At 46.6% G+C, this 23987-nt stretch overlaps 1 protein-coding gene across 5 annotated transcripts in view; it reads right to left on the bottom strand.

The window, feature by feature from the left end:
- Positions 1-21400, bottom strand: part of MAML3 (mastermind like transcriptional coactivator 3) — a 257442-nt gene extending 236042 nt beyond the window's left edge. For 2 of the 5 annotated variants that reach the window (XM_075501039.1, XM_075501040.1), the window contains exons 1-2: positions 18634-20266; positions 16509-16622 (exon numbers count right to left, since the gene is read on the bottom strand). In XM_075501039.1, coding sequence (XP_075357154.1) covers positions 16509-16622; positions 18634-19086 — 567 coding nt within the window. In that variant the 5' untranslated portion in view covers positions 19087-20266. Of the gene's footprint in view, positions 1-16508; positions 16623-18633; positions 20267-21357 lie in introns of those variants that run through there. The other 3 variants (XM_075501043.1, XM_075501041.1, XM_075501042.1) reach the window with 3 other exon arrangements.
- Positions 21401-23987: the final 2587 nt, after the last annotated feature.

Raw genomic sequence — 23987 nt, 5'->3', positions numbered from 1 at the left:
GTGTTTCTTCACTGTGACAGGGACTATGCTACTGGAAATGTGAAAGAAACCCTTCAGACAACTCCGTAGCGATCAACGGATACGGCTTAATTTTAGTCTCCCTGTATCCTTCTTCAGCTTGCAAGGAACAGGATCACTCATGTCTGCAGAAAAAGAGGCGGCAGATTCTTCCTTTATCTAGTCTAATCGATTTTACTAAGTACGGTAGCAGTTCTTCAGGAGAAGACACAGAGTAATTGCTACTATTACCAGCATAATCCACCTTGGGTTTCCTTCTTCTGTCTTAGTGAATCCTTCACTCGCTGCCTCCGTCTGCTTTCTGGGGCACAAGCTGAGTGAACAGGGCATAGTACAGGGTGGTCGGTAATACACGCATATAAAAGTGATCAAAAGCTAAAGCGTACAGCAAATCTGCAAGCCTCTCTCACCTATCAGTCCGTGCCAAAACAGGAAAAACAAATGCAGAAATACTGTGTTATGTTTGGTTTAAAGCTGTTGTCAAACCTTTCTCCCACTGCACAAAGTGAGCGAGAGGGACTGCGCAAAGGGCATTGAAAGAAACCACTACAGAAAATTATTAGATGAAAAAATAGAACAAAATCAGAATATGCCAGGTGGAATATGAAAGGGGGACACATTTCGTGCAGTAACTCTCTCAAAGCCTTTGCTCCCCTACCACAAAACAGTTCACCGAACAGTTGCATTTTAGCCCCAGAAGGAAATACTAGTACTTCAGCCATTACTTTGATTTAATAAATTACATTTTAACACCTGGAGCAGATCTCAGTTGGATGGTCACCAACAGCACGTATTATTTTACGAAATAATAATTTTAAAAAAGGAGACATTTCAAACATTAACCCCCAGTTTAAAAAGTTACGCGTTACCAACCGTCTTAAGAAAGGCTCTATAGCAACACACAAAAGCAAGGCAATTCGACGTCAAATCATCACGCCCTCGGCGCGAAGGTGAAGTCAGAAGGCGGCTCGGGGCCGAGTGCCAGCGGGCTCGGGCAGGGCCGCGGGGAGCAGGGCTCCAGCACACCTCACGTGGGACAGGGCGGCAGCTCTCCCACGCACCGCGCCGGGCTGCGGCCGGACTCCCCGACACAACCGCATCGGCGGCAGCGACCGGGCACGAAGGGAAGAAGTCCGGGCTAAAGCCACACGGACCTGCCCGGTGGCCACCAGAACGGGCGCTTACATGACTGTGCACGCTCCGGCAGCTTCACAGGACTCCCCGCAAGCTGGAAGGGAGCCAGAGCGACCTCTCGGCTATTCTCCGTTTCCTTCAGCTTTCAGAGAAGTTTGTACTCTTTTTCTCTTGTCCGGCTCGATTTCCAGCAGCGGGTAAAGATTAAATAAATATCCAAGCCAAAGAACAAAAAGAGGTAATACAAAACCTTCCTTCAAACTAAAATTACTTCCTTTTACGTAAAACCCATCTCTTGCCGGCGGGCTGCTGACCAGCACACCGAGCAATGAATAACAGTGCGCATCTCCTCCTGCCTCCTAAGCCTCCTCACAGCCCTGCCATCGCCTGGACAGAGGGCTATTTGTATGTCCAGGATGGCGTGAGAGCTCAGGGCTTATTACCAAGGTTTTCCCCCCGCACACAGTAGTAATCCCAAGGATTTATTTTGTTTTTTAATTGGGGGAAGGGGCTCCAGATATTATACAACTATACATGTCTCACAAAGTGTAAGACGTTAAGTAACTTATTTACTTCCCTTAACTTGTATTTTAAGAACAGACTTAATTTCAGCATTTATAATTGTTTTGGTTAATTCTTTAAAGTACCTAATGTACTTGCTCATGTGAATGTACTGAACTAGTAAGTGCTTTTAATATTAAATATGGAAAAAAACCCCAGCTTTTTGATGCTCTTATTTGTCCTCCAGAAAAAACAAAACCCTGAAATCATACGAGTGAGCGGATCAGCCTAGAGCTCGGCACACGCTGACTGGGGACGAGTGGGATTCTGCCTCTCCACGCTATCCTTCTCCAGCTTGACCAGCAAACGGGAGCGCTCGGATGGATCTGCAGGACACCAGGGAACAACGAGCCACCGGTACAGCCTTCTCCTTCTTCACCTCGTGCTGCTGGGAGCGCGAAGGGCCAGATTAATGCCCTTTTCCCAGTGCTTGCTCATGTGCTAGACTAACACAGACAGGTGTTACCGCTCAAAAAACACAGAGCTGGCAGCACCTTGAGAAAAGGCAGTCAAACGAAAAAGCCGACTACTTTTTCCCATCAGGGTCTCCACGCCATGACAGGCTGTGTGGAATTAGCCCTCCCAAGTCAGCAGCTATTTGCTACAAAAATTCAAGGCGTCTATTTTTTTGGTTGGCCTGAAGAAAACCTGCAGCCTTCATTACTGTGTGGGTCAGAATATATTTCTCCTAACATCACGCCAAATGAAAATAGCTTCGCATACCACCAGTGGGAAAGAGATTGCCACTTCTCCATTCCCACACGTTCTGCTCAATGAGATGACTAGATTACAATTCAGTTTTCACAAAAGCAATGGTCTACCTCACAGAAGTTTCAGCCAGAAAGAATAAAGCCAACACTAAACAAATTTTTAAATATAGCCTAGCTCTGAAACTTCATCTCCCATATGTGACTGAGCCATTATTGAGATAAATCCATATGCCAGTAATAGGGGGTACTGAATTGAAGCAGCCAATAAAACCCTGTTGCAGAAACAGAGAGAGTTGTGTTGTGGGTTTCCTCCCCCCCCACACTTCCTTTGGAGGAATTAAAGTAACTTAGCAGTGCCAGGATGAACGGCCTTTGCAGAAAAATGATTTTGGAGGAAATGAAGACTTCTTCCAATCACATAATTTTCTTGAAGTGTCAGAGCCCTCTAATTCTTCAAACTTCCACCTTACAAACGGAAATTAAAAGCATGGTCCCAGTTGTCAAAACACACATTTACCATAAATAAATCCATTAGTCACTGCAAGGTTCTCTCTATATGAATTATACTGTCTTATGAGCAATTTTGGCGTGAGGCTACTGAACTGTAAAGACTAGCTGTACGTCTCTTCCCCGATACCTAAAAAACTAATGCAACATTCTCCGCTACAAAGAATGATAGCCTTGGAGCAACGTGACGTTTATTATTATAAAGCACTTGTGAAAGTATGTTTTCTTAATAAAAACCAAACCACCGGTCGACATCATCTGCGCTGAATGAAACCAATCATATAGTGACTGCGCATAAACACATATGTGAAATGTACGTACAGATTGACTGTGAGGAATTAGAAATACAGTATTTACGTGCTTTTCCGTCAGTTATACCACCCAGACAAATCACATTCACACACAGACACTGAGAATTCTGAAGATTTGGGTCTCTTCCCCTTGGACACAGGCCCCTGCCACTGGAAGTAAAAGAAGCGGGCTGCTTTGCACTCATAAATCCTTTATCCTCTTTCTTTCAGTCAGAGCCCAGCCCACACACCTCAACAATCATTTGAATCTAATCTCTGCTACACTTGCAACAGTATCTTGCATTTGACATGCGGCTTTTAACGTCTGTATTAGTTTTTAATAGCTTACAATTTGTGGAACCTTAGCTTTCAGGGAGGGAGTGGGGGTTTCCCAGCAGAGATGCAGATAACTTTCAGAAATTTCCCATACACAAATTGCTTTTCTTAACGGCCATTCACAGAGTATTGCGTGATCCCACAAGTGTACAGACAAGCGAGAAATGACAGCTCTGGATTTCTAAATTCTGGAGTTCAGAAATAAAAACTATACAGAGGGAGTATTGGAAAACAGGGCCAGGAAGTGCTGACATCCAACAGAAAAAAAAGTTATGAATAAAATCGTCTTTCTAAATGGCTCAAATATAAGCAATGAACCTGTTGTTTTTTGGTTGGGTTTTTTTTTTGGTGCAGTTGGCCAAAACTCAGTTTATTACAAGAACTAGCATAGTTCTTTATGCAAGTATTGGGTTCTGCCTGTCAGTAGTAACTTTCCAAGATATCCCCCCCAAATTTGTTCTAAATATCACCACAAGGCTTCCACTTCTGTCTCCAGGGATATCTTTTACTTAGTCTCTTTTCTTACATGTTCTGTGTCTCAAAGATGAGCTAAATTAAGTTAAATGACCCCTTTAATACCTCATTATACAAACAATCTCTTCACAACATAACGAAGAATAAGAGATTGATTTATATTCATATTTACAGAACAAAAGGAACAGAAGCAATACATAAAAACACAGCTGTCAATAGCAAGAGAGGAAAATAAGCACACTATTACTTATATATTACCAAAATACATGAGACCTTCCGTTCAGTTCTACGGTCCCAGGAGAAAGAAAAGGGTCTCCCTCAGGGTCTGATGCATCCTAGGTATGAAACTCAACGGATTTCCCCTTGCTCTTGCAGCACTAAGTGTCCATATCATTCTTTGTCTTTACCTCAAGGCCAAACTCAGACTTCTTGTGATGGAGGCAAGTCAAATTATCTAAACTGAGTACAGATGCTTCTTGGACAGGTAAAACACTGTGCTGAAAATACACAGTTGGCTACATATGTCCTTCTGCCCCCACTCCCCCAGATGAAAGAGGACAGCTCTGTGACATAAGGTCCCTTACTGAAATTTCAGTATTAGGAATGTTTACTAATTGAGGAACGTTGCCATCTCGGTATTATGACTGAAACACAAATACTGCAGATAAAACTTAGTTCTGTCAACTACCCAAACAATTTAAGTCTGCAAAAGGCATGCTTTTGGCTCACACAAATCCTATTACAAAGCACTCTGAAGAGTTTCTCAGACATTCTTACGGAGAAACTCAGTTCTTTTGCCCGAGACAGTAACGGCCCAAGTCGTGCAGGTCCAAGTAGGTCTGGTGAAACACGGCATTCATTTTCAAGCTCACCTGTTTAACAGTATGCAACTCAAGTAACCGCTCCAAGGATCTGAAGCGCTAACCACCTGCTTCACACACTAGGGCACAGGCAGCATCCCTCAGCCAACAAGAGGACATGATTATAACTACGGGTTATTGCATTATCAAGTCTGTAAATCTCTCTCAAAATCCTGGCTGTTTGGTGATGTAGTTTGACCTCAGAGACAGAAGCTCATTCCCTCTCTTCCAAAAACGTGAGACACTACCACCCCAGGGAAAGGAAGCTTCTCATAGCTGGTTGGTAATACAAGGCCTGCGCTCCTCAGCATTTCTCTCTGTATCCATCGGAAAACAGGAATACAGCCAGCCACTACACCACTGTGCCTAAAATACTTTCCACTTGTTCCACTGGCTTGAGAAATATGCATTGCCTTCTACCTGCTATAGCAATCGAGTTTGTACACTGGTTTATATTAGCAGTGAATGTATACACGGGGCGGGGGGGGGGGGGGGGGGGGAGTATTGAAGTATAGCTTGTTTTTGCAAAACAAAGCTAATCCATCAGCAGAAAAAGCCACACCACTTACTTAACCAACTTTAGAAATGTGTAAATCGGATTTGGACATAAAGGACTTAAAATACACACATCTGCCTGTTCCTAATGTGTAAGAGGCCACTTGGGCAATGGCTTTCATGTAAACTGCTGCAGTCTGTTGGTGACTTCCAAGGAATACGCAACAGGTAACTCAGAAAAGCAAGCCTGCTGTCTGCAGGCTTACATTTGCTGAACGATTGTCATATAAATTCATTATCCATGCCACTGGAAAGTGTTTAGAATTCCTCAAATCTGAACAAAACCAAAAAAAAGGCACCACGTAATTTAACAACAGTGCAGAAAATCAGATAGCATAACACACTCTAATGCTTTGATGGACATAAGATCTGGAAGAGGAAGAAAACTCAACTCCAAAACAACTGATTTGCTTGATATTTACGGCCAGCCGTGAGTACAGCCCTGTTAAAAGCCCCAGCATCAAGCTCTGGCTACTCCGGCAAGCAAAAGCCGAGTCCCTTCCAAGCACCTGCATTCTCATGGACTAGCTGTGGCCAGCGCTTGGTGAAGCCCGAGTACACGGGCAGAAGCAAAGTCCTACTGTCCAGCCTGGTTCAACAGGTCGAACGCCCTCCGAGGTACTTCTGCCCCTCTGTTACAGCCGATGTCGGCTTTTCTCCGCTCTGCCCACCCCAGCCTGGGTTCTGTCCATCCCCTGACCCACACTTTCTTCCTGTCCGCCCATCCACTTCCCCAGGTCTCTGCAGTTCTGATGCAGTGCCTTCTCCTTTCTCCTTCCCAACTGGAAGGAGCTGACAGTGCAGAGAAGGCAAACTTTCTTATCTACCACTCCTAGGATGAATGGGATAGCAGTCCTTGAAAGCTGGGAGGAGGCACTGGGGGAAAGACCTACCCAGTTCCTGCTAGTGTAGGCGGGAACATGCTCTGGCCCCGCATGGGCACCTTCCAGTTGGTCTATCAGGGCTACGAGGAGGCAGACTAAATCTTCAGCACGTGTTAGCAAGCAAACACTAAGCACATCGAAAGCCTGTTTTTTCCCCACAGGTAATAAAGTAGCCAATCTCCCTCTCCTCTCTATTCCCACTGCTGCTAGAGGGACCACAAACGGCCGACCACAACGTGTAATTCAGATGTACTACAGTTTCTCTTCCTTGAAAAGAACTTCCTAAAGGAGCACGGAAAACAGTGTATTTTCCCCTAATTGGATTCTCAGATTAAACAAGTAAACTACTTTAGGCAAATTTCTCCCCAAGTTTCCAACTAAGATAAACCAGCTTTGAAAATATAAGCAACTGAAACCAGGATTTTTTTTTTATTTTTTTTTTTTTAAGAAGTACTACATGGCCTTAGGAAGGCAGCCTTATAATGTACACGTGAGTGCAACTGCTGCAACACACAACCTCTGAGGGCGGTATCCAGACAGTTAGTTACAAAACTCTGTGATAAACTGCAATAACATATACATTTGCCTTTCTCATCTGCACTCAGGCTACTAATCCATCTCCACTAGGACAACTGTAGAGACAGCTGTACTTGGCATTCTACCTTTTTAAGCAGAAACAGGCAAAACCAAGCAACCAAAAAAACTCCCAACAAGAACAACAAAAAAAAAACCCCACCCCACAAAACCCCCAACTAATTTAACCAAGGGCAAAAGCAAGAAAGAGATCCTACCCAAAGTAAATTCTTGCAAAAATTCTGTCAATGTGCATTATAAAATTAATAATATATGGATTTTGTCTAGTTAAAAAAAAATTTTTTTTGATATTGCACTGACAGAAGTTTTATACGACTGTAGGCATTTAGTTTCCTCCCTTCACAATAGGAAAGACATTTGATTCTCAGCTTAAATATTTAATCTTAAAACATGTAAGAACTGTATATTTGTAAAAAAAAAAATGCATCTCTGAATAATATGAAATATTTTATATTAGTTTGTTTATGCTACGTTCCTCTACAGAGCCCTGTGTATATGACTAAATCATTGTTTTTCACTTACTGGCCTCAGTTATCTTCCTACATTTACAAACGTCTAAGTTTGAAAAGCTTCTCTTACCTCAAAAAAAAAAAAAAAGCCGCATTCTAAAAATGGGAAAAAAATACGAGGTGAAATACTTCACTTAAAATTTGTTACACATTCTACTGTTATTGGAGACGACCAGCACAATTCACTCCTGCCATTAGCTTTATGGGCAAGCTAGCCAGTCCAAATCTGTTCTGATAAACTCTTTATGTGACTTCACGACATATGTTTGCCACGTGTTCACTATCCACAACAGATAAGTCACAGATTTGGGAAGTAAATAATTTTGAAACCAGAAACAATCTCTCCTCAAGTAACCACTAGTGAAAATTGACATATGGAAGACACTGCCTTAGAAATACCAGTGTTGCCAATACCTCTGTTTACCTGTTGTGCTAACAGGTTGGATTCTAACAAGTGAGCTGATTCTGAAATAAAACATCAGAGAAAGGAGGAAAAACAAACAAACAAGAAAACCCGAACAAACAAAAACACCCCCACTGAGCATCCCCTCACTAACTTACTTAAAAATTAATTAAATCACCTACGCTAATCAGCATTCAAAGTACAATTTCATGAAAAATCCATTCAGAGAATTATAATTTACATCATCTTTACTAATTCTCGTATTACAAAGCAAAGTTGGCAGAAGTTGCTCCATCTGTGATTTTTTTCCTGGACTACTTGAATAAAAATTGTTATCATATTGCCCAGAGCTGGATTCACATAGAAGGAAAATAAAACTACGTGCAAGTGTCTTTACCTTGGACACAGCAGCTCACTTGAGTATTACCTCAAGTCCTGTATGTAAGTCAAGGGATCACATTCCGTGAATGGTGATACCTTTGACATGGGCCTTTCATAATTATTTTACCTGGTTTATTATTCTACATGGAATTAAAATGAGCATAACCACATCTGAGTAGCCTGAAAAAACCCGCTATTACCATACTGTAAAGATCAAGGAAAACCATATTTTTCCCTGCTTTATCAGAGAGACATAAACAAAGTTTATCAATTTTCGGAAGGAAATTAGGAAACAAAAGAAATATGAACACGAGCACCTTTTTCCCCTCACATTTAGGACAGTGGTCACCTACCTGATACAAGTCCGCACTGTGGCCAGCATGACGTCTTCCTTGGACTAGACTGGGGTGAAAAGATATTCTTCTCAGCCTTCTTTACACTTTGGATCATCACCTCATCCTTACAAGTAACCATATCAGTATTCCCAAAGACGCTTCCCATAATGCTCTGTCTGGTGTTCCATAAACCGCTTAACTATTTCACTCCCGACTTAACTACAGCAATGCACCACAACTACCAGGCTTTCAGCTGGGAGCTGACCAGAGAAGTGGCAGAGGAGCCGGGCGTAGTCCCAGGGGACGGGCAGAGCTTATTTCACAGCTTCGCTGACACGGTCCCTTCTGCCTCCCCTTTCTTCTGGTCCCTCTCCCTCGGCACCACACTGCGCAGTTTCACCTTCCACCAAAAAACAAACACCGTTTTTCTCCTAGACAAGTCATTTTCCCGCTAGCTTGGTACCAGAGACAGGCTCGCCAGCACAAGCATAGGGGTAGGACTGCAGCACGGAGGGAAGAGGAGGAGACCATCCCCTTTAATGGCAGCAAGCTATTAACTTGCTTCAGCTGCCTCATCTAACTAACCCTAAGGCAGTGACATATGAAGAGACCATAAAGAGGTTAACTAGCTAGGTTTTCCAGAGCTACTGTGATATTTTCGGTACCTGCATAATAAAGTTCTTGTATTGTATGCAGCGTGTCATGGGAACGCGGCTATTTCATTTGGATAAACTACTTAAAAGACACGTAAACATAAGGTGCTCTTACCACTGGCTTTAAGTAGCACGAAACTTTACAGTAAAAAGAGAGTAAGAGACAAGTTTGCCATTCCTGAGGAATCACTTCTTTTTCAAGACACTTGGTATCTTGACACAAAATGAAAACCACAAAATACTGTGTTTCTTGTATTCAAATATCCATAGCAACTATAAAGAAAGATGGTCTATGCCAACTTCCCAGAACCGTTCTCTGGCTGTAACTAGACTGCCATACGCTTTATCACAGTAATAGGTGAGGGAGAGGTGAAGCTTTTAACACCACTAGTCAAAATCAATTTTGGTTTTGCTATCCTACAGTCACAAGTCTCCTTTATCCCTACCCACTGCTGGCATTTCCCACAACAAAAACGTTAGCGAGAAGGGCAGTAAACCCTGGCGTGAATATAAAGTTTTTTGGTTTGTTTTGTTGTAAGTGACACGGAAGAGAGAAAAAAAATGGATTTTTCGTTGTTTTGCATGATGTAGAAGGCATATTGAAACGTGTTAGAAAAAACAAGCCCCAGTCCACTCCCCTGGGGTGAAAAAACGTAAAGCCAAATTCTCTCAAGCGAATTTTCAAAACTGCAGCAATCCAGCCTTTAAATAATCTTTCAGCCTACAAACTAGTTAGCACAAATTATTTGTCATCAAATTAGGAAAAAAGAGCACTGCAACCTCAGCACGGTATCTCCACTTTTACCGGAATGCAAAGACTGCAAGCTCAGCCCAGAAATGTGCTGTAATAGAAGGACCTACAGATTACTTTGAACCATTACTTCATATCCAGCCATGGATTACATGCCAGAACGCTGCAGCCAATTTGGAGCTCAAACAATGTGGCCGCCGTTCAGTTACAGAAGTCTACGGTCTTCTGTGTGAGTCCACTGAAGTCTTCAAAGCTACATTACCTGCTTCAACGACAACTAAAAATACGTATAATGAATAGAGATACTGCTTGCCAAAAACATCATTAAAAATCGGTCATTTAATGTCAGCAGCAGTTTTCACTCCGCTGTCTCAGTTATGCACTGGAATGCAATCCAGAGAAACCAGAACAACAGCCACCAGCTTCAGAGACAAAAATGAACAGCAGCAAAAATCTCAGCTGAAATGTAACAATCCTTTTAGCAGTCTAAAGACGACTACTGCCAGCTAAGGCAGTTGTATTTTAAAGTCATTTTCTCAAATACCAGGGAGTCTGTAACCACAATATTCTGCATAAACAGAAGTGGTAGGAAATGCTACAAATTCTCTTTTGGCTAAGTGCTGATCTATCCTCCTTAATGTAAGGAAATATCTTAAACAATTGAAAAACTCCGACACTTTCCAGAGCTCTTCCAGCGTCTCATCTGCCATAACCACCTCCCTTCCTCCTGTAGATTAAACACAATGAAGAAGAGCCAAAACATCACAGTGGATTAGATATGAGCAAAAGGAAAGAGAAAGAGGCTGAAAATACAGAAAACGGGTGTGTATCAGTGGTTCTTAAACTTATGGGACTAGTACATCCCCTTTCACCATCAAAACCGGTAATAAATCCTTTCACTTTGTCTTGCAGCGCAGTTTAAAAACCAGCGTGGATGTAGGTGCACTGGTTTATATAAACACACATACATAGGCATACTGGCTTCTTGTTGTGATAACGCCCAGGGTCAGAGTAAGGTTAAGGACAAATTCTCTGCTCTTTACCTCGGTACACAACATGCAAGGACTTTCTGAACAGGCCTGAGATTTTCACAAGCAGCATAAAGACGATGCAGAAAAGCTACCCCTTCACGGCAGCACTAAACAGCTGTTCGTCTGAATCTAAAGACCAGAGGAAAATTAAATTGAATTGTTTTATTAAACCTGAAAAGCTCCTGTATGGCACGGCACGTAGTTTAAGCAATGTAGGGAGGAGACTGAAGTGTGAAGAAGGGAGGAGGGGAAGAGGCACAGCCCAACAGCCCCACCTTCACTCAGCTAAAACGCAACTCCGCCGAGCTTCAGTTGTTGAGAGCCCAGAACCTTATAGAACGCTATAGAGCCCTATATGAAAACCTTACAGAAAACAGCCTTGATAAAAAACAAATATGGGAAGAAAATCCTTGAGCTGTTGGTCTTTCTGTTTGTTAGCTTAGTTATTCCCAAAGTTGTAAATTCAAACCTCTTTGCTACTCCACGTATGCTGTGGTTGTGCAGAACTGACAGCAAGCAAACAGCAATAGATCATCTACGCTACCAACAGCACTGCAGCATTAGCCTTAGCAGGTACACAAATGTACAGAAGACAGAAAGTTCCTATGGGTGGACACACTTCTCCCTTCTCTCAGGTCAACTAAACATTCAAGCATTCTTATCTCCTTGCCAATTTTAACTGTATGTGGTGGCAAACAAAATCAATACGAAAGAGGGAAGTCTTGAAAGAAGGCAGCTCAACCCCTTCCTGTAAGCACAAAATTTCAGCAGCTGCTGTCTTATTAACTATTGCAAGTTTAAAAAGACATTTTCTCCTAACCCCTATGAAACTGGATTTCAAGTATTCACAAAGCAAACAGGAACAGCCTACGATGACTTTTGAGCTACAAACATTGTGAAACTGAAGTGTGTGAGGGGGAAGCAAAAGAGTAATCAAAGTTATACGATTTTGTGATTCACCATCTTAGACAAACTAGGAAAATAAATACTTCAGATTGCTAAGACTCCCAAATTCCCACTGAATGTACAAGTACATTGCTTATCTGAACAGCCTGCGAGATCCCAGACTGGAACACTGATTACAGGTTCGTAATTTCAGTCTGAGACTGTACCTCACATTTCAGTTCACAAAACAATACACTTGAAGGATTCCAGTCAGCAGTTCCTGGCTGTCAGACCCGGCCTTAAACCTCTGCTAATCCAAGCACATCTCGCACATGAATTATACATATTGGAGTAATATGCAACCAAATGTCGTATACCTGCAAGCGTTTACGTAGAAATGAACGCTGACTCCTTTGCTACTTACAGCCTTCCCTGTTTCAGTGTCTGTATTCAGGAACAGAATCACATGCACTGGCACCAGGTGCTACCTAGCTCAGGTAAAATGTATGCCACCAGGTGAGCATGTTTTAACTAATAGGTCCCAGACGTTTATCCTGGGATAAGGGTGAAGTTTCACAAGAGGATTAAGGTGTTGTAAGACTGTGCTGCCCATGGGAGGGACAGTCAAACAAATCATGGATCTGCTCCAGCTGAACACCAACCCAGAGGGAAAGGAAGGAATGCGTCTGTCCTCCCTACCTGCTCGGTGAACCAGCCGGCGGTGGAGGTACGTGAGCAAGGGCTAGCACTAGCAAAGGGAGGCAGCAAGAACATATGGCCACTGACAAGAGCATGAAAGACGAGACTTCCTCAGTGGCGGCAGCTCAGTTTTATACCAGCTTAAGCCACCTGTGAAGCCTTAAGCTTTAGGTCAAGTTACTGTAAATTTAGGTTAACCTAAACGCGACCGATTGTCCTAACACAATCACATGTTAATATTTTTGGCTTTGCATTAGCAGAGTGAGTTTTGGATGTGTTCCAGCCGAAGTTGTTCTTCCTGAACTTGACAATGCCTAGAACTTCACTGCAGGGCTTTCAACATGCGCTATTCGGTCAAACTGAAGCTCAGATTTCACTATGACTGGCTACTGTATGTCAAAATACAACTCGCCCTGCTCCAGCTCCGGCTCATAATAACCCAACCCACTATCTCTTAAAGGGACACGCTTTCTATCAGAGCATATGAAGGCCATTGGAGGCTAGCAGTGCTTGAAGTGAAGAGTCTCTCCATTCCTTTCAGTTTGCTCAGCTGAAACCTACTGTGCTGACTAGCTGCAAAAGGAGGTCAACGCAAAAACTCCTTGTCCTAAAGGACAGTAATCACACAGGAGCATCAAGCGGGAGTTGGTATGAAAAGGAGAAGAAAAATGGGAGAGGCTGTGGAATAAGAAAGAGACAGAGATCCACCCTTATAGGAAAAGCAAAATAAAAAGGGTTACAGGATGACTCCTTCTATGATGCATATGAAGGAGAAGGAGCATTGTTGGCCTGGGATTTAATTCTGATATCATCCCAGTTTTGCATTTACTACTGACTTTACCCCAGTGTGAGCAAGATCAGACATAGCTTATTAACTGAAGAGATGCTTAATCCTACTTAGTCATCAGGCATGAGTAAGGGCTGCAGTATTTGACCTCTTGTGGAACAGAAAAAGAAACCTCTGAAAAATCATCTTTCTTTTTCATCTTTGCAATGCTAGTGAAATAGACATTTCCTATAGTGTAACTGATGAACTCCTGAGCACCTGTAAAGTAAGCTAAACAGCAATACTACATGAGCAAGAATGCAAGAAATGTGCACAGGTTTATGAACATACACACAGGTACACATTAAATACAGCAGCTGTAAGCTTTAAAAAACTACTCACAAGACCGACAGCATTCTTCGGCACTCAATTTCATTAATGAAATTATCCGTGAGTCACCAAGACAAATTAAGAAGTTGCACTTTTCACTCGGGATGCAACAAAAAGGAGAGACTGGGGGAGAGGGGGAAACTGCTTTCCTGTGGTGGACTGTCTGCCAGCAAGGAAGAGACATAACCCGACTTCTGTAATTCTGAACATGTCTTTCTGTCCCTACACAAAGCAAGCTGAAAGGATCGACCTGCCCATCTCCCTTCCCTCAGGTAGAAGGGCAATGTGATCATTAACTTCCATGAGGCAGTGCATTAGCCCAGAATGGACAAAAAGCAGTATTGGAAAATACTGTATTTGCCAGCCGTGTTTTCTCTAACTTTAAAGTAATTCTGAGTTGGCATAGTATGCTTTGGCAGGGGAAGAGAAAAGATGATCTAATAGGTCGTTTGACTTCTGTCACTAATTTCTGTGATCTAAATAACATTTTATGTTTATGGTGTTTAAAACTCAATTTCCTAAGGACTGGTTTTAGGGTTAGAAATGGTCAGTATGACAGCAGGTGTCAAACCCATAGTGATGCTAAGTAAGAAAAGTCTTGAAGAGCTTTTAAAGTAGGAAAAAGCAGCTCCAGCCCCTTTATACTTCACAGTAGAGCTTAGACGCAAATAAATGTGCATTAGAAGGTCAATATGGTAATTACAGGGGTAGTGTTTCACTGGACAAAAAAATGCCAAAAAATGCACAATAAGAACAGCAGCGTCAGGGATAAGAAACAGAGGTGATATAACTTGTGATATTTATTATACATTTGGCTATTTATTATACACTTGGCTATTTATTATATACTAAATATACATTACTTGTTATTTATTTTATATATAACGTGTGTATGTGTACGCGCGCACACACACTATCTCTGAACCACACACGCTAACATGGATGCAGAGCCAGAAGACTCTTGCACTTAAAGGAGGAAACCAGAAGGCAGATTAGCTCACAAAGAACCAAAGAACTTAAATAATGTGTTGATATTTCCTGGAACCAGTCCGAAGATGAGCAGCAGAGTTTTGGATGGGCTGCAAATTTTCCCAAAACTTCCTTTGAAAACCAAGCCGGTACAGCATTCTAATAATCCAACTCAAAGGCACGGAAAACAACTTTGGCTTTTGCCAGGTTGAACTGGGAGGAAAATAAAAAGGTCCTCCCAGACATTTATAAACAATTTTAATTTTTGTGCACGTCCCAATCAATGCCTTTATGGGAGCAAACTAGTTCTGAAACCCACTGTTCTCCTTGCGTAGAAGAGGTTGAAATAGTTACAAATCCAGATACTTCAAAATTCAGCAAGTGAAAACTTAGTCTATAACAAGACACAAACTCAGAGTAGATCAGCAATTCATGAATTACAGCCAAGCCTATGCTCCTACATCCCTTTTTGAAAAAAGGCTCCCATTGATAACTGCTTGTCAGTTGACATAGAGCCCTAAACAGTGGAAACTGCATAATCCCTTTCATGAACTCGGGGAGCGAGGGTGTAAACTGTGGGGGTGGCGACAAGGAGCATTGTACAGACTGGATAGTTTGTACTCCATCAAATGAAGAAAATCAGAGTGTCTCTCTAAATAATCATCTTCTAAAGACGTTTTTTACCTGGCTTGCGGAAGGGCACCTCAGCACGTGTGTCAGCACCAGCTTCCGGGAGGGTTTGCTGGGCGACCAGCTGCCCCAACCCAGCACCCATCTCCCCTCCCTTCTCATCTCCCCTCCCTTCTCAGTTTGGAGAGGGACACACATACACACTGATAATACTTTCCTTTGATTTGCCTTGATAAAAAAGAAACGGTATTTCTTGCTACCCTCGCTGTATTTGTTGTCACTTAATCCAAACTGACTGCTTCATTTCCAAATTGTGCAGTTTAATAATCTGAGGGAATCTGATTTTGCGTTAAGGGTAAAGCAGCAGCAGATCCATACTATTGTTCCACTGTAAACCTCCCAGCTGGAGTTTACCAGAGAATAAAGAAAGGGAGAAACCCACCGAATGTAGTTTACTGTTTTCTCGTGCCAAAAGAAAATGTTAAATAAAGTTGAACTGTTTTGGTAAATGAAAATCAGGACGCACATAAACAGTGAAACTTAGCAAACTGTTATGATTGCTAGAAATAAAGAAGTTTCTTTTCTTTTTTGTACTATAAAAAGCATAAACGCCTCAAAGAAAATACTCTTCAATTGCTTTAAAAGGAGCAATTTCTCAGGTTTTAAGTATTGCTTTCATGTACCCATGAATGTTCCCTGACATTCTTACACATTAGACAAAAATCATAATTAACACTCTACAAGTGAAACAAAGCAGATGATGTTTCTAAATTTTTCGGCAACGTTTGTGTATGCATTCTTAAAAAAAAAAAAAGCTTGATGGAAATGGGTCATTCTTTTATAAAGTATTAGAATTTCTCTTTTTAAGGCAAAAAGGAGAGTGCATGTCGAGAAGGCTGTAGCGCAAAAATTGTTAGGATGAGCTTCGTAGCCAACTACCCTTTGATTAGGCTACTCTTAGCTCTGCAAGTATCCCGACCTGAAACAAATTAGTAACAGTGAGAGCTGCAACTGCATTTCCTCCTTTTGTTACTTTGTTTCCACAACTTTCACATTATAGCATGGCTTCGCGTCTCTGCCCTAGATCTTCAAGGGAAGGCCAACAAATGAGCTACTTCACTGAGCATCCTGGCCTCTAAGGCTTCAGCACGGGGCTTGGGAAGGAGGGGAACGGACGACCCACCACGAGCAAGGGCCTAGAAGCGCAGGAGCCGTTCTGGAGCTGGATGTGCCCACAGTGCTTCCCTGGAGCGCAGCAATTCTGAGGTCTCCGGAGCCTCCAGCCCCTTTCCTGTGCCTTGTGGAAATGACACGGGGTGTGAGAAGGGATTTGAGGACAGTCTGGCTGACGAAAGATAGTCCCTGCTCGCGGGGCGTGATTCGCGACCAGGAGCAGATGTCAGCCGGGGGAGGCAGCGCACCGCGGCGCGGGGAGCACCGCCTTCAGCGCCTGTTTAAAAGCCTCCGTCCTGCGGGAAGGCGCGAGAAGGCGGAGAAATACGGTGGTGCCTTGCTGGTAACATCAGGAAAGCAACAAGATGTCAGTGAGGTTTTTCTGCTTCCTGTTTGCGAAGCAACCCCCCCGCACTCCTTCCCCCCCCCTCGCCGCTTTGTGTGGCTCCTTGCCGGCGCTCCCCCTGCCCGCTGGCCCCGCTCCCCGCTGCCGCGGGGCCCGCGCCCCTGCCCGCCGCCCAGGGAGACGTCCCGCTCCCCCGCCGGCCCGGCCGGGAGATGTGCCGGGCTGCCGGGGCTGCTCTCCGGCTGGGAGGAGGCAGGCAGGCAGGCAAGGAGGGAGGCGGGAGCCGCGCTCTGCTCCTTAGCGGCGGGGCGGGAGGCGGGGGCTGCGCTCGGCGCTCGGCTTTTGTTTGCCGCCGGCGAGGCGATCCCCACCTCCTGGCCCTCCGTGACGAAGCGGGGCTGCGGGGCAGACAAAGCGCCCGGCAGGACGGCGAGGGGCAGAGGGGAAGGAAGGGTGCTGCCCGCGGGGCCGCGCGGCGTCGCGCAGGGGGGGAGCCGGCAGCACCGCGCCGAGCCGGCACCACGGCCGGGGATAAACGTATTGCTGCCTGCTTTCGCGGGGCGGGGGGCGAGGGGAAGAGCCGCCGCCGGGACGGCCGCCTCCCCGCCGCTTTGTCACGGAGACCCCCCCAGGCGGGGGCCGGCGGCAGCTGCCGCCCTGCCGGACCCTCCCGCACCGCCGCGCCTCCCCGCGCAGCAGGGGAGGGCGAGAGGGAGGGACGTGCGAGGCTTGTAAACCACACGCTGCCATCGCACCTCCCCTCCCTCCCTCCCTCCTCCCTCCTCCCCGCCGGTCTCCGCCGCCCATTGTGCGCCCGGCAGACGGCGAAGACCCAGCTGCCCCGTGCCCGCCCCCGAGCGCCGGGCACCCCCGCCCCGGCACGGCACGGCACGGCGCGGCCCGGGGCGGGGGGACACGTCAGGACACACAGGCGTTTCCCCCGCGGCAGAGCCGCCCGCTTGCCCCCGCCGGCCGAGACAGACAGGCCGGGCCGCCGCCGCCCCCCAGCAGAACGAGCGGCGGCCGCGACCTGCTATAAATAAGGCTCAGAGGGAGCGCGGGGCCCGGCTCCCCCCGCACCTCCTTTTATTATTCATCATCGGTGCAGCCTGGGAGTGGGAAACTCCGCTTCCTACTTGCCGCTACGCTCCTGCCGGCTCAGCCCCCGCCCCCTTCCCCCCCTCCGCTCCTCGCTAAGCTCCTTAAAACCCAAGGAAACTTTAGGAAGCGATTCAGCTCGAGCTGCTGCTCGCCTGGGGAGCCGGGCTCCTGCACGCCGGGGCAGCCGAGAGACCTGCCCAGCTTCTGCTCCCGCCGCCGCCCCAGCCCGCGGAGCCCGCTTCCACCTTCCTCCGCGGCGGGATTTAAAACGGCGGCCAGCAAAGGCGCACGGCCGCGTAGCCGCACGGCCCCCGCGCGGAAACGCCGTCGCAAAACACGCACGCACACACACAGACACACACACACAGACAGACACACACACCACCCTCCGCTGGCTCTCGGCAGCCGGCGGCGCACGCCCGGCACCGCTCCTTCCCTCTTCCCCCGGGGCAGCTCTTCCCCTCCGAGAGAGACGGGGGAAAAAGTTTGTCCGCTTCCCCCGCCCCTGCCCGTGAGAAGTTGCGAAGCCAGCCGGCAGCCCCCCGCTCGCCCAGCCGGCCCGCGGCCCTGCCGCCGCCAAAGTTGAGCCCAGCCCCGTCCCCCTCCGGAAAGCAAGGGGGGCGACCTCCAGCTCACCCCGGCGAGAGACCGGGCGCGGACAGCCGCCCCCCCGGCCGCATCCCCTTACCATGATCAGCGTGTGGTTCCTCTGCTCCGCCGCGGCAGGCTCGGCATCTTGCTGCTGTTTGCTCTGATGCTGCTGCTTGCTGCCGCCGCCGCCGGTGCCCGTTTTCTTGGCCCTCTGCTCCAGGGTCCGCTGGTAGAGGCTCACCGTGTCCCTGCGCTCCAGCTCCAGCTGCTCCGCCTGGGCTTGCTGGTACCTGCTCTCGCAGTTGACATGGTGCCGCCGGCAGCCCTCGATGCGCTGCCTCAGCCGCTCCACCACCGTGCTGTGCTTGGGAATGCCGCCGCCGCCGCCGTTCGCGTTATTGTTACCGGGAGCAGCGGCAGGAGGACCGTGGGGAGTGCTGTTAACCCCGATACCGGCCCCGCCGGCCCCGCTGAGGCTGCTGTTCAGGTTATTGTTGATGCAGATACTGCTGCCATTCGCGGCGGCAGCGGGGGCTGCAAAATCCCCCATCCTCTTCCCCGTGCACACTATTTTGGAAGAACTTTTTATCCTACCCTTCGCACACACACACTCTCCTCCGGGGTCCTGATGGGATACTTTTTAGAGAACCGGGGGGGGGGAGGGGGCACCACCATGTATCAGGGAAACAGCGATCCCAAGCAAATGTTTCTCTTTCCCCCCAGCCAATCCCTCTCGAGAAGCTCCAAAACATTAAAAAGAGAGAGGGGGGGAGGGAGGGAAATAAAGAGAGAAGGTGCTAAAAGGTTATCACCAGCAACACAACCAACAAACACACACAAAAAAGCAGCACAACAAACTAAGCAGCAGCAATTCGGGTAGCAAACTCCGGGAGATATCAGACCAGTTCCTTTCCTCCTTTTTCTTTTTTATAATCCATCACTTCAAAATAGATTCCATGAGATTTCCGGAGGTTTTGCCAAAAGCCTTCTCTCCCCATGTATAAAGAGAAACACACGCGCCCCTCCACACGCACACACGCCCGTTCACACGCACGTTCGCACACACACATCCAAGCCCAAGCACACGCGGGGCACACGCGGCACACTCACTCGCGCTCCCCGGCACCAAAAGACAGGCAAAGCCGCTTTCTTATTGTATTTTCCTTCTAGAAAAAAGTTTTGGTGTTTATGCCGCACCGTGTTCGCAAAGTACTTTGGCCGCTCGGTTGCATTTCAACAGGAACCTAAATAGCAAATCCTCGGGCTGGGGGAAGTAAACACATGAACAATCCGGGCCGAGCTGGAAAAAAAGTAGAGCTCTGAAGTCTTTGCCGAGCTGATACAGCCTAGCGCTTTGCTCTGCTCTGCTTTGCTTGCTGCTGCTCCTCCTGCCACCATCACAATGATCAAATGCTCTCCTCCTCCACCTCCTCCTCCTCCATGCCAGCGGAGTGATATCAGGACAGGAGCGCTCAGTAAACACCGCAGCAGCACCAGCACCACCACCAGCAGCAGCAGAAGCAGCAGCAGCAGCAGCAGCAGCTCCTCCAGGCCGTGAGGCAGACCCGGGGACAAGGTGCAAAACCCGGCACGGACGTCGCCCAGCAGGAGCGGACATGGCGCTCCCCCCCGGCCCCCGCCGCTGCGCTCAGGCCCGGCAGCGGCGCGGGGCGCCCGCGGGCGCGGGGCGGTGGCGCCGGGCAGGGCCGGGCCGGGCCGGGCCGGGCGGAGCGGAGGAGCGGGGGCCGCCACCTGCCGCCCCCGGGCCGCCCCGCCGCCTCCCGCTGCGCGCCGGGGCTCCCCGCGCCGCGCCGCCCTCCGCGCGGGGGCAGGCGGGGCGGGCGGCCGCCTCAGCCGGCCGGCAGACGGGGCCCGGCGGCGGCCGCGCTCCGCGCCGGGGCTCGGCGCTGCGGCGGGGCGCGGCGGGCACCCGGGGGCGGGGGGGGCAGCGCCCGTCCTGAGCCCCGGCTCTCGGCCGGCGGCGGCGGGGGCGGAGGGCCCGCAGCCCGCGGGCGGGCGGGCGGGCGGCGGCGCCGGGCGCAGCCCGACGGGGCCCCGCGGCCGCCGGCGAGCTGCCCCCCGCGGCGGGGCGGCGTGTGCCGCCTTCCCCTCCTGTGTAAACTGTTGCGTAAGGGGAGCGCGGAGCCCTGTGCCGCCCCGACACCGGGCTGAACTTTCTATTTTAAACGGCAGAAGAAACATGACACGTTGGGCAGGAACATTTTTCCGAGCGAACGGTGGCTGCCTCCATGTAGAGCGCGGGTGATTAATGCATCAAGAATAACGTCCCGGGAACCGAGTTTTAAACCGTTTCGCAGACAAAGCTATTGCACGCACAATTTCAACTGATCGCTGGTTTCGAACTAGCACTGTGAGCTACGCACCTCCAATTCTTCGGTTTTGGTTTTGTTTTTTTTTTTTTTAAACACACCTCTACAAAATAGAATTATCTCAGGGAGACACCCGTGTTCTCTAACGTGCAGCTGGAAATAAAGAAAATTGGGAACTCAGTCATGAGATCTGATTTAAACCATCTTCATTGCTGCCATTGCAGATTAGCATAGGACACTGTTTCTAAGCTACTGACAGTGGTAAAGAGCCATCTTTGTCTTCTTTAAGTGCTCAGCAATATGAAATTTGGTTTTCTTTTCATCCCTATTTCAACAATTCCTGACTATGTTGAGATGGAAAATAATAGCGGACAAATAAAATGGGTAATTAGCACCTTCCCTGCGTTGGGACTAATGAGAATGTCTGTTCCCCCTCCCCCCCCCAAACTTTTCTTCAGTATCAGTTTGAGAACCGAAGTGAGGGTACTTACTGCTCTTCGTGATCACCGATTACCACTTTATCACAAAACAAACAGGGAAAAATTACGGCTCTGCTCAGAAGCAGCCTAAGAGCGAGGGGAAACTGGAAATCCTGCGTCATTTACAAAGATGGGTATCTCTGTTAATTTGGAGCCGGGGGATGTGTTGTAAGCTCTTCAGTAACTATTCCTCTCCATCTGACTCCGCAAGATGACACATTATTGGGTTGTATAGGAATATATATGAAAAGATTGAATGTAAGAACTGACAGGGGGAAAAAAGGAGGAGGGGGCTTTCTTTTTTTTTATTGTTTGGTTTTTAATTGAAATGGAAAGCGCCAGCAGGCCAGACCCGGAGACAGCTGTGAATTAGGCTTAACTTTGAAAAAGTACTTTTTGGATCCCTCCGCAGTGCCCCCCGCAGCCCGCCAGCTCGCTCGCTGGCAGCCTCACTCCGAAGGCTCTGCAGGCCCAAAGAGTGCTGAAGCCCACAAGAAGATAGGAACGTTTCTTATGCCCATGGAGTCAGAAATACATGTAAAAGCTGTGGGCTGGGTTTTTTTACAGACTGCTTTTTCATGCATTTTACAGCAGTTGCATTCTTTTCCTGCGACTAGGATAAATACCATTTGTCAATCTATATGGAGTCACACATACATACCTTAACTTTCAGGATATCACTTTGGCAGCAAACATGGTATTTTTTAAGTGCATGCTGGATTGTTATAAAAGCAAATTCCAGCCTATTAAAAATTTAGGAATTTTTTATCTCTTAGCTACGTACCCGGGTTCTGCCAGGCTGCGTAGCCCAGGCGTGATGATTTGAGTAACAGAGTTTTGTAGTAATCGGTGCTTAGTGTTAGAAGTTTTGCAAACAGATCAGTCACTAGTTTTGTGAAAAAACATCTGAATACATTCTAAAGACGGTTGATTCTGATCAAAAGATATTTTTTAACTGGCTGAGGTTAAAAACAAAGCCGAGCAAATATGTATCCATCTATTTCCCCACTCATTTTAACAGCAACAGTGGTGACACCTGCATTATTCTATAGTACAACCTTTTATAAGATAAAGCACTATCCCCTATACCTAAAAACAATCAATAGAATCAGCATTTCATAAAAAATGTTGTTTTACAGCTGTCATCCAGCACCTAAGTGCTAACTAAAAATTTTCATCCAACAGGAGAGTTTTCTTTTAAAGCCAAGTATTGAATGGCAATTGTAAAACAGAATAATAGAGACAAGATTTCACAGTTCATTTTTGTATCACTTATTTTAAGGATACTTCCACAAACAGTTACCAGCTTCGGAAAAACTAAGGCCAAAATGAGCTCTTTAGGGAACTATTTAAAGTCAATTTTTGTGAAGGACAACACTTCTGCTAAGCCACTGAGTCCGAATAAATAAAACGGGAAAAAACCCTCAGATTATAGCCTGGGCAATGCAAGAAATAGAGAGATCTCAGTGTTGTTCTAGTACTGATTATTGTCATTAAAACAGATGTTCTTCACAACCTTGACCAAATAACTCCGTTCTGTAATCAGACACAAGCACAGACTCACTCGTGATAGATGTGTGCATTTACATTTATGACCGTGGACCTATGGACACTCACCTCTTATGCAGTAATTTACTTTGCATGCACAAATGTGTATATTTGCTCTATACCTTCTCCCCCCCCCCCCCCCCGCACATCAGCTTTAGAAAACTGTCTTCACAATTGGAATTTCAAAAGAATCAAATATATCAGAATTCTAAGTGATGTAAGATGAACTTGCTGATGCCAGCAGTTGAACACTAATGCCTACCGGTATCAGCTGACAGGACACTAATTACTAGTTACAGGAGATGATTGCTTGGTAAAGGATCTATTCAGTGAGTTACGATTTTGAAAAATTATAAAGTACAGGCCTGATCTGTGAAAAGATACGCAGTATGAAAATACAGCATACGTTCTCAAGATGATTATCATGACAGAGATCTGTCTAATTAGGAAGAATCTATTTTAATGCTAAGATATGAAAGAGCCCAGCTGGGAGAGGAATTTAGAGGAAGACACAGAAACATGACTGTTAAGCTGACAGCAAGTGCAGCCTAAGCATGTTCCAATGACAGCTTCTAAAAAAAAATTTCATCTCAGCATTTAATCAATAGTGGTTTCAGAACAAGTACAGCCTTACAGATAATCTAGCTAGTCATATTAGTGGGAGGAGCTCCATAAAAAATACAGAAAATATGCCTTTGCAGAGCAACATACTGAGACCACTTTCCTCTTGTCAGCTGAGCTAAGGGTTATCCAGTAGATGGGCAACATTAAAAATATCACCATGAGGATAAACATGAACCCCACTCTATTAGAAACCACTCTTTAGTTCCTGGCGCTGCCAGTCAGGTTGGAAACTGCAATCGTTGTGGCAGCAAGTTTCAAACCATCTTGGGCAACAGATTAACCTTCAGAGTGGCCGCCTGGGTAGAAACCTTTCCGAAAGCTCCTACTATAATTAAATGGTTTATGTCTAAATCGATGGATGACATGGTGACACAGGCATCTGCTGGAAGGCGAACCCAGAGTCAACCACGCAGTGTGTTCGCTGAATATAACTTTGAAAACCAGCTAACAGACACTTTTTGGGTCTGCAA

Source organism: Mycteria americana, chromosome 4 (assembly GCF_035582795.1).
Source record: "Mycteria americana isolate JAX WOST 10 ecotype Jacksonville Zoo and Gardens chromosome 4, USCA_MyAme_1.0, whole genome shotgun sequence".
Classification (NCBI taxonomy): domain Eukaryota; kingdom Metazoa; phylum Chordata; class Aves; order Ciconiiformes; family Ciconiidae; genus Mycteria; species Mycteria americana.
This window is presented reverse-complemented; position numbering and strand designations above follow the sequence as displayed.